Source organism: Diachasma alloeum, unplaced genomic scaffold (assembly GCF_001412515.2).
Source record: "Diachasma alloeum isolate Michigan unplaced genomic scaffold, Dall2.0 Dall_scaffold_00194, whole genome shotgun sequence".
NCBI lineage: Eukaryota > Metazoa > Arthropoda > Insecta > Hymenoptera > Braconidae > Diachasma > Diachasma alloeum.
Genome location: NW_021680359.1, coordinates 317737 through 328852, shown reverse-complemented (window position 1 = coordinate 328852; position 11116 = coordinate 317737). Strand labels below are relative to the sequence as shown.

At 38.1% G+C, this 11116-nt stretch overlaps 1 protein-coding gene across 1 annotated transcript in view; it reads left to right on the top strand.

The window, feature by feature from the left end:
- The window catches only part of LOC107048543 (glycosyltransferase 25 family member), a 25184-nt gene extending 16198 nt beyond the window's left edge, over nucleotides 1–8986 (top strand). The window contains exons 5-7 of the mRNA XM_015271756.1: nucleotides 2837–2911; nucleotides 5168–5353; nucleotides 8607–8986. Coding sequence (XP_015127242.1) covers nucleotides 2837–2911; nucleotides 5168–5353; nucleotides 8607–8979 — 634 coding nt within the window. The 3' untranslated portion in view covers nucleotides 8980–8986. The remainder of the gene's footprint in view (nucleotides 1–2836; nucleotides 2912–5167; nucleotides 5354–8606) is intronic.
- The last annotated feature ends 2130 nt before the right edge of the window (nucleotides 8987–11116 follow it).

Below are 11116 nucleotides of genomic sequence, written 5' to 3'. Positions count from 1 at the left end.
GATTAAAAAAAAAACAATAATTGCATTTTTTATTTCAATAACGCATGAGTAAATAGGGATATGAACGCAGATTTAATATAGGCCCATAGAATTACGGGGACCGGCAAGGATTTGGAAAGTCTGAATGCAAGTCCTGCTTACACCTAACAAGTGCTGAAGTGGGACATAACCAGAGGTAGAAAGGTCTCGGAAGCACTTGGGAAGAGGCTTCCCAAGACCTATCCAGTTCTGAACGGAGAGACCTAAGTAGAATTTGTCAGGTCCAATTATTCGACTCGGGGTGATTATTCAACTTCGACAACCCGACGAGTAGAATTTTTGAACTCAGAAATGTGAAGCATCACGTCGGTCCAAAGGTAATGGGACCTCAACTGACTCAATGACCTCAATGACTGAGAACATTTATATTTTTGCTATTACCACCGACACGGGTATATTCATTCGCAAACTCCCTGATGCTTTGCAGAGTTTTCCCCTCTAAATAAGCGAAATTCAGCACATACTCTAATAAACAAGTAGAATATTTTCCCTCCTGAAATAAACACCAATCACCGATAAAGATTTCCTCGAATTCTTTCATAAAATACTTTTTCTCGCTTTGCAAAGGTTTTTTACGTCGATGACTAGTACTTCTCGTTATTTCTTCGTCTCTAACGCGCTGAAGTCGATTAATACTGAGTTTTGAATTATCTTTATTGAACAACCAACATATTGAGGATTTGCGAATTATTGATTCTTGGTCTGAAGTATCTGAAATAAGCACGACATTTGTTTGAGAGTAAGTAAATATAGGATTCTCAGGGAAATCGGATGGCAATGAGTACGGCATTTTATTATTATCGTTGGCAGGCATGTCAATTTTAAAATCACGAATTATTTTTTGAATCATTTCCTTTCCCAGTTAGAATGAGAGAACATTGCTTGAATAAAGGAAGAGTCCAATCGCACCATACGTGTTTCGGAGGAATCGCGAGCTAATATGAACATACAAGCATAATCAAACCATTTTTCGTTATATCTGCACGAAAATTTTCGTCATATCTCCTCGGATTTCTGTTATTTTTGACGATCCTCGGGATGACATAACCCACGTTCCTCTCTGCATTTACGACGAAAAATCGAACTATACCGTGCAGTTATGACGAAAAATAGTATGTGCACCTAGGAAGCACAACAAGACATTCCAACCCGCGTGTTTACAGCACTTGGCTTCGCCTCGGGTAATAATCTACATCCTGGTTGGAATGTCCTGTTTTCCTCCCTTGGTGCACAATCTACTATTCTTAAAACGGCATCACATTATTACAGTATTGAAATGCAAGGTATTTTGAATTTGATTTTTGGATGACGTCGTCGCCGTAAGTTTATTGATCGGTTATATTGCGAATAACAATTCAGTCCATGCAATATATTACAAGAAGCAACCGTTCAATTCATTCTTGCACGGAAAGAAATATTCAATAAAAATTACGTATCTTTTCCGTAATTCCGGAGGGAAATGTGGTTGTAGGAAATTTCACGGAACTGTCACGGAATTTTTCCAGAGCGTTCCGTAATTTTTACCTGAATCTCCCGTAAAAAATTACGATACCGTCACTTAAATTTTCTGAGTCGATTCCGTAATCGTTGAGCGAACTCTGAGTTCCGTAATTTTAACTGAACATTTCTCTCCGCATAATGAAGTGAAGTGAATGACTCGTTCTTATTTCGGTCAATTAAAAGAATTGGAATGATACACAATGCAGAAATAATATATCACATAGACACTTACTTTATTCCGATCTTCCTATCCTTCCTTGACGCACTGCAATTTCGAAATGAGCTGAAAATCGCATGTGGTATAGTTGGTATAGTTGCGCGTGACAGTGCCCTAAAGGAGGGTTGACTACGAGAGGGGCAGAATGACGGGCGAGGGTTTTGTTTTGGAAGGGGGATGAGAGAGAGCAGGAAGCACGCTTGTTTGAGTGCGGAAGAAAGTAATATTTTTGTGGAACCGGGCAAAGGAGCGCAGAGCGTAGTAATGCAAACAATCAATTATGCAATGGATTTTTATGCTAAATCTCTCAATTCATCCTCACAGATTTTATTGCCCGGGTCTTTGCAGCACGTTGATATCCCTCCTTAGTAGCTTAAGGGGCAACGGAACCCGTCGCACGTAGAGGTTTAGGGGTCCCCCCTATCGGTATTGCAGGCTCCCGTGGTTTTTTGATTTTGTACGTGAAAAGTACAAAAGTCCATCAAATATAAATAAATGGATATAAATAAATAATAATGGTATGGAAACATTCTACATCATCTTCTGATTCGTAAAAGTACTTCCCTCTTACAATTGGTGCCCTGTAAAGGACATGTTACCTCCTGCATACCACCCAATCATCATAAACAAGTTTTTACGAAAATTACGCAACAAAAGTACGTTTTTGTACTCAAAATCTCTGTCTTGGACCTCACTCGATCGCTCTCTTATGAAAATAGCCATCGGCTAAGAAAAATCTACAAAAAATCGATTTTTCTACCATGACTTGGCAGATTCCTACTAATAAAATGGCGTCGGCCTTGCCCTGGTCCTTTCCGTTAAATAATTTGCAATTTTTTTTTGCATAAATAAGAAAAGTATGAGAAGAGAGCGATGCGTTCCGCTACTTTCAATACGGGGAAAAAGTTTCATTGATTCTCATTGCATAGAATCCAAGAAAACTTGTTTTTGGTAAACGTCTTTTTGTGGTCGGTTCCGTTACCCCTTAAGAGTGCGGCTGACTCCTCACCCCCTAATTTTAATACTTTTTTCATCCGCTTACATAGCTCCACAATTTCACATGGTTTGTTTCCCTTGCAGGAAATTGAACGAGACAGTTCTGACGGATTGGGGGATCAAGATGATGCCGCAGTATGCTGATCCTTATCACAAAAGGTAACTGGGATTACTAAAGTCACTAGGACTCGAACTATATTTTCGTTACACTTCGTACGTAAATCGCCGCCCACGAACGCTGTAATAAAAAACATCGTCCATCCCTTGGTCAAAAATAATTTTTTCGGTGCGCCCATGAGGATAACGGAGTCGGGATACTTTGGACCCTATCAGTGTAAAGTCTTAACTCCGTCTATTTTTTGTAATTGAAAAATGTACATGAAAGAGCCATTTATCATGCAAGGAATTTGCTCAATGAAATACGTTGAAAATAATATCTCCGGATGTATCTATGTGATTGACTTCATCTTTTAACTGAACATATTTGTTGAATGAAAGAATTACAGTTATCAAAATTTACAGTCGTTGATAGTATTATTTTGGTATATACTTTCTCGATTAGAACTCCAAGACGTCGTATCATTTTGGTATATACTTTCTCGATTAGAACTAGACAAGACGTCACTCTGGAGAAATCTTGTCGGTCTAAAAAAATTCAATTTTTTTCGTATCTTCCCCGTCTTGGAAGATAGTGTCCTATGTCATTACGATTTCAGAAGAATTTATGTATATTGTTTTGGTCTCAATTTTTTCCACTTTTTAATGGTTGGTTTCGGTTTCAGTTTTAGTCTCTATCTCGCACACCTAAAAATAGGAAAAAGTTGAGACCAAGATGAGTTGAATTCTCTCGAAGTCGTGACGAGATGCAACGATACTGTCTTCCGAGACCACGGTATTAAAAATTTCCATGTTTACTTTTAGGCCGAGAGTGTTTCTTCGGAATGAAGTCTCCTTTCATTTTGTGGACAGCCCTATGTCTCCATAGGTTTGCGCGTTTGTTAGTATCGCTCTGATCGCTTTCTATTCGGACATCTGCCATTTTTTCTGATTAGGGTAAGGTAGGCTGAAACCCCAGGTTAATGTTTTTCATAATATCAATTCAGTGAAATATTAATTAGTGTTGTGATAAAACGGTTAAGAAATAAAATAGGTGCCCTTTATTTTCGCTTCATGAGGTGTATAATGATGTAGAGATACATTGGCCTGTCAAACATTCCACATACGTTTGCCGTCCATTCCGCTTTTAATATGGGAGAGAGGATATGGAGGAGAGGTTAAAATAAAATTAATAGGATGATATGCTGAATGACAATGTTTACTCATTTTAACTATTGAATGTAATTTATCATGTAATAGAAAACAGTCAGGGATCAAGCTTTTATTGTGCGATACCGGAATTTTTACTATGCAGCACCGGAATTTTTCTGGTGCTAGACAATTAAACCCACTTTACCAGACGGCACGGTATTTTTTTTCTCCGTGCACTGACAGAAAATTGGTAATTTTTGTTTTTTTTTCTTTCCTTCAAATCAGGAACACTGAATGTGTGGTATTAAAAATGAGTTTCTTGGATCGTAACCGTCGACGGGGTTTTATAGACAAGAAGTGTCGTTGAACCGCAATTTGGTCAGATTTGCTAATCACCTCAAACCACTAATGACTTTGAAGTTTTGTCCGAATGGAGGCAAAAACAAAAATTATCAATTTTCTGTCAGTGGTCCGTTTTGCTCCGCTGTCCGTTTTGCCCTACCCTCCCCTATTAAATTAAAATAAATACTGGTAACTCGATTAAAAATATGAATGACTTTATTCAGGACATAGAAAAATCCACTCAGATGATCAGATTCAATGAGGCAACATAATTCTCACCGTATTTTGTAATGCAAACTCTCTGATCAGTAATAACTCCGTTATCTATTGCGCGCACACTAGTTAGACAGAGAGGTCCGAGCTATCCTTGGGCTGGTTTAGTTGCCGAGTATCACCGAACGCCTCACGGAATCGCTCGATGCAAGCGAGCCACACGACCGACTTTACTCACGCCCGAGAAACTCTCACACGCTCCTTGTCCGAGCTGAATAAAATATTTTTTTATAATTCATTGAAACCAGCTAGATGGTTTTTATTGATCCCAGAGGAAAGAGGGATAGTTGCTTCACGCAATTAAATAGTTTCAGTCCACAATCTCATTTTTTTTACTATGTTCTCTATACCCTGAAAATTTTTGTAAGAGAAACTCATATAGCGCAAGTGCTGACGGGTTACCTTTTTTTGAAGACTTCTCTATACTGTGTGCAAAAACCTAACTTCATCATCCTAATACCTGCATTATAAAACACTTTTAAAAGTTGCTCTGGAAAAGAGGGGAACGCAGAAAAGAAATAATAATTTGTTTTCTTTCTTTTGGATTTACAGACCTATGAAAATGGGAGAAATTGGATGCTTCCTTAGTCACTACATCATCTGGAAAAGGATGATCGATGACAATTATAAACAAGCTATGGTGCTAGAAGATGATGTTCGTTTTGAACCTTATTTTCGAAATAAAATCAACGTTGTTATGGGTGAATTGAAGAATTTACACCTGGAATGGGATTTAGTGTAAGAGACAATTAACTACTATTAACTACTTACTTCCAGTGTCTGATCTGTATTATCATCGTATCAAACCATTTACTTTAAAGTTCTCTTGGTATGTACCGGGGAAAAATGAGGCTCTGAGCGCTAAACCTCAATTTCTGAACGCGTAAATACGAGATCTATTTGGAAGTAATGATGAATGTTTGTCTCATTAATATCATCTTTTGTTGGTAGTTTCGCTCAATAAGTTGGTACTAAAATATTGAATCCTGAAATAATTGATTTTGCGTAATGCACGAGAAAAATTTCAGGTGGTTGCATCCTTGATACGGCTGTACTGTTAGAAAAAAAATGAAATTTCATGGGTAGTTGACTACTAATTTTCAGGACAGTAATACTGAATGCGATTTAGGGAGAAAAATCATAAAATTTCAGGTTTTACTGAAAATTCAGAAAAATTCAAGAATTTTAAGCACCGTAAGGACGAGAATTCCTTAATTTATTTGAATTTCTAATCTAATATGAATATTCAGTGTCAAATTACATTGAATTTTTAGTAAAATCTAAAGTTTCATGATTTTTCCCCCCCTAAATTGCATTCAGTGTTACTAGCCTGAAAATTCAAGAATATATATACCGCAATTTTCTGGTTTTCTATTCATTTTCAGGGAACAATGGAACTGAAATTTACAGTTCTCTTTGATTTTTCCACGAAATTCTGAATTTTTAATGACGAAATTCCTTGAAATTTCAGTGGTAATTAAATTTGATAAAAATTTCCAATGACTGTACCGGAAAATTCAGACAAAATTTTTAAACAGTGTGTGTTTGGTGGAAATGGCATTGCATACTTCCCAAACTTGAAAAGTTGAAAATCACTACAAACTAATTTTGTCTCGGACTGTTGCGACAGGGTTTTTTACTCGTGTGGTTGGCCAGTCGTCGCCTTCGGCTCGGACACCAACACCACACAAGTAAAAAACCCCATCGCAACAGCCCGGAAAAGTACTATCTTCTGGAAAAACGAAAAAGTTTTTCCCCGAGATGCACCTTTTCTTAACGTGAATACGTCTACAAATTTCGGTGGGGAAATATTTAACACTCTGCGACAGATTATCTCCCTAAGTGTGAGTGTCAAAATCTCCGAAACCCAAAATCTCCGAACAGAGGAAAAAATTTGCCGAAAAGTACAACTAAACGTGTAGCACAGCTTATGAGTGCAACACGTACTAAAACTGATTTTAGAGAATCCGAGTTCTGGAAGGGTTGGGAGGACGTCGGATGGTCATTTTGAAAGACTGCGAGATTTTTGGAGGATGGGATTTATTTATTTTTTTCAATTTTTTCAAATCTCGGGAAAAAATATTTTGCAAGGGACAAAACATGCTGAAAGTTGGGTTTTACTAGACTAGACTAGAGAAAGGGAGCCGGGGTTAACACCTCACGTATGACGTCGATACGATGTATTGCCCCACCAGCTTGTCCCATCGGCCGGGGTCGATACAATCTATCAACCCTCAACACGCTCTGGCCATTTAATGCCGGCCGTCCCGGGCCTGAATTGCCCGGGCCCGGCCAGAATTGTTTGTTGGTTGCTGTTGAATCAACCAACAAACCTCGGCCTAGAAGCACTCCCGGCCAAATATTGCTTGCACATCAAATGACCATTCGTCAAATAGCAAGTCTCGACCGATAATTGGGTAAACTTCCGAAGCCGAGAATTGATAAGAGTCAAACCGGAAAGACCAGTCAATAAATCTCGAGGGTCAAACTCTCATAACAATCACGGTCTAGCAGCACGGAGAGAAATATTCAGTAAAAATTACGTATCTTTTCCGTAATTTCAGAGCGAAATGTGGTTGTAGGAAATTTTACGGAACTGTCACGGAATTTTTCCGGAGCGTTCCGTAATTTTTATCTGAATCTCCTGTGAAAAATTACGATACCGGCACTTAAATTTTCTGAATTGATTCCGTAATCGGTGAGTGAATTGTGAATTCCGTAATTTTTACCGAATATTACTCTCCGTGAGGGAAAACGAGTGCAGTTATCCAAACGGCCAAATACTCACAAGGGACACGAGGGTTATAGCATCAAATAGGGATAATGGCAAAATGACCCTTGAGGGTCTGACGCTTATAGGTCGAATAATTATAGGGGTCGAACGGCATCATACGGGAAAACATGTACACAGATGCTAAGGGTCAAACGATCATAACGTCCAATTTCATCTAACATGGGAAAAAATGATTCCTCTGTTAGAAATTATTTGTTTTTTTCAGAATTTCGGAAATTAGGTTGTTTTCGAAATAATTTTCGAAATCATCTCCGAAATCACGTGACATCGCCTGAAGTCAATGAAATCACCGAAATCAGTGGCACACTGGGGTAATATGAACCGTGCGAGTAATTCGTGATTTTGGAATTCACACATCTGCCAACGATCATAATAAAATGCCGTACTAATTGCCATAGTAAAATGGTAAAATGGGCCGCTTTTGATCGTCAGCTCAAGATGGGCGGAGTAGAGTCAAACGAATTCGTTATTATTTGTCAGTTAATATTGCCAGTTTTGATTTTCATAATTTGACACAACCCGTTTTGTCCCACCTCTATTATTTATTAACTTTATTTTTGTGAAATCACTTATTTCGAATTAATGAAATCATTCGAAATCATTAAATCACTTTCCGTGACGCTCGAAATCACCGAAATCATTTTTTTCGAAATCACCGCTGAAATCACCCGAAATCGACTTCATTTCAAAATCATGGTGTCACTCAATTATGGAGTGAGTAACCCCTCGGTAATTGAAGGAAAACGATACTCATTTCCCTCATATGATGATCGATCTAGAGACAAAACAGTCGTTATTTTGTGAAAGAAAATGAAAAATTGAATAAAAAATTGATTGGAAATTTCAGTGTGAATTGTAATTTAGTGAGTCGGCCACTCACCGGCGGCGCGAATTGTCCTTTTCTGCGGATTTTTTCATAGATTTTGGCCACAGGAAATTTTGCCATTCAACCCGCCTCAAGACCATCAATTTTCACTGTTGATATTGTCATCGAAAATTTGAGAATTATCCGAAACATTTCAGAAATTGCTCCCGGTAAGAGATGAGGGGTGGCTCAGCGTAGGCTGACGATGGCCTGATCATGGCCAACGCTTAGCCAATCTTGGCCCATTCCTCATCTCCTACCGGGGTCGGAATAGTTCTAGAAATCGGATAATCATCTGATTAACAAAGGTTTCCTTTTTATTTCCATAACAGATATTTAGGCCGTAAACGGATGCAGGAAGAGGATGAGCCTTACGTCAAAGGTTCCAAATATCTCGTTCACGCTGGCTACAGTTATTGGACCTTAGGCTATATCTTATCCCACACAGGAGCGCAAAAACTACTCAACGCTAAGCCACTAAATTCTCTCATCCCAGTGGATGAATATCTCCCCATTCTCTTTGACAAACACCCACGAGCCAACTGGAAAGGATACTTCCCGAAGCGGAATTTAATTGCGTTTTCGACAGCGCCATTATTAGTTTATCCCACACATTATACCGGCGAGTCTGGCTACATTAGTGATACGGAAAATTCTAATATTATTGCAGCAGATAAAATTGTAGTGATGAAGAATGAATTGTAAGAGGGGATTGTGGAGATTTGGGGGGGGGGGGGGGGAGGACAAAAGAGGCCCCGGCGAATGGGGAGGAGCCTCGAGGGAATTCGTTATTCGAGAAACTCGTGCCATCAGATTTTATGCCATTTTGTTATATTATAAGAGAGGACTAATTTTTATACATAGAATTATTTTAATGACATTTAGCAACTGCCAAAGTATATTTGATATAAAGAATTTTTATATTTGTTTATTAATCATTTTTATATTGTGAATGAGTGTTTGGAGATCACACTGAATAAATCTAGCTGTGCATAAATCATTCCATGATATAGGTTTTTTTTTATAGTTCTATTTCCTTCGAACTTTGATCACTCTAGATTCAACAGATGGAGAGATCCCGAATTCACCACCGGAGATACCTTCACGTAAGGATCGCTATTGAATTCGAGATTTTGTCAACTGCATACAAAAAAAAAGAACAGGACCCATTCCGTTTTTCCAGTCCCCATTGTCACATTTTGTCCCCTCGTCAGGCCCACCATCGCCGGTTGCGACACAATTCTCCCTAACACAGATTCGTCACTATTTGTCGGGATGTCGCACAGAGCACATATGTGATTGTCCCGAATCCGCGTGATCATCAAAAGTTTATCTAAAAAAATGTGTTATATTTTTTAATTTAAAAGAAATGTTATTGACCTCTAAAGTTTAATTAATCCCACAATTTTGAATTTTTTTTCCTCAAAACTATAAATTCATGAGTTTTTTCACGTATTTTGAAAAACTGGATTGAAAACTAAAAAATGGAACAAATTACGGTAAGTATCCCCAAATAATGAACTTCCACCTCTAAAGTTTAATTAATCCCACAATTTTGAATTGTTTTTCCTCAAAACGATAAATTCATCAGTTTTTTCACGTATTTTGAAAAACTGGATTGAAATCTAAAAAATGGAACAAATTACGGTAAGAATCCCCAAATAATGAACTTCCATTTTTGCGTGGTTCAATTTTTTCAATAATTTTCTCTAGTAGACTTGCAGTCAATTACGGCCGTTACATCCATCTGAATTATCCCATCTTTCTTTGTTAACTCACAGGATTAGGGCCCGTGTACCCTCCATTTTTGTCATGTGTCGGCGGCACCATATCCGATTAGCGCCGTCCTCTCTCTTCAAATTTACTCTGTAAAAGACATTAACTGAAAATTAATGCTGATTTTCTCCGGATAAGAAGAAAAAACTATGGAAAATTCGAAGGAAGTGAGTAATAATCGTAGAAGTCGTAAAACTCAAGCCTGGCTGGACGAACATGGCGATAAAGGGGACGATATCATACGCATCGAGGGTGTGGATAGGTTGGTGACGCGAAACTTGTTGAAAAATACTGAGCGATGCGATAAAAATGATGATTTATCCGCTGGAACATTGATATGGGGATATTGCAGAGGATGGTGGCCAGGTGACTATCCTTCCTTTTCCATTCCTCATAGCGAGTTATAGGGAACAAAATAGTTCTGTGGTGAAGTGATGAAACAAGTTTTAGTTTTCAAGGGGATACGTCGGTGAAATTTAAAAGTCTTTACTGGGCCTTAGGACCCATTGAAGAGTTTGTGATATGTGACAGAATATGGGGATAACTAAGGAAAATCACGGAACCGATCGATTTTGCCCCGTATAAGGACGAAAAACTTCATTTTTTCCTGTTTTTACCTTCAAAGTGCTCCTTACGCCGTAATTTTCATACCATTTAAGTTTTTTTTTAAATGTTCGTTACACTCCAACGAATAAAGTTGAACACCCGCTTTACTTTATTCCCAATAGATTATGAATGAATGAATTTTGCATTTCATAAATTTTTCGTGTCTCTAGAGTAGAGTGAAATCGGATGAAAACGACGATGCAAGGAGTATTTTCAAGGCACAAACAGAAAAAAAATGAAGTTTTTCGTGGTTAAATTAGGCAAAATCGATTGGGTTCGCGATTTTCCCTGGTTATTTCCATACTCCGTCATAGATCACAGTGAAGACTTAAATTTCACCGACGTATCCTCTTAAAAACTAATCTTGTTTTATCATTTCACTACACGGAGAGAAATATTCAATAAAAATTACGTATCTTTTCCGGAATTCCGGAGCGAAATGTGGTTGTAGAAAATTTTA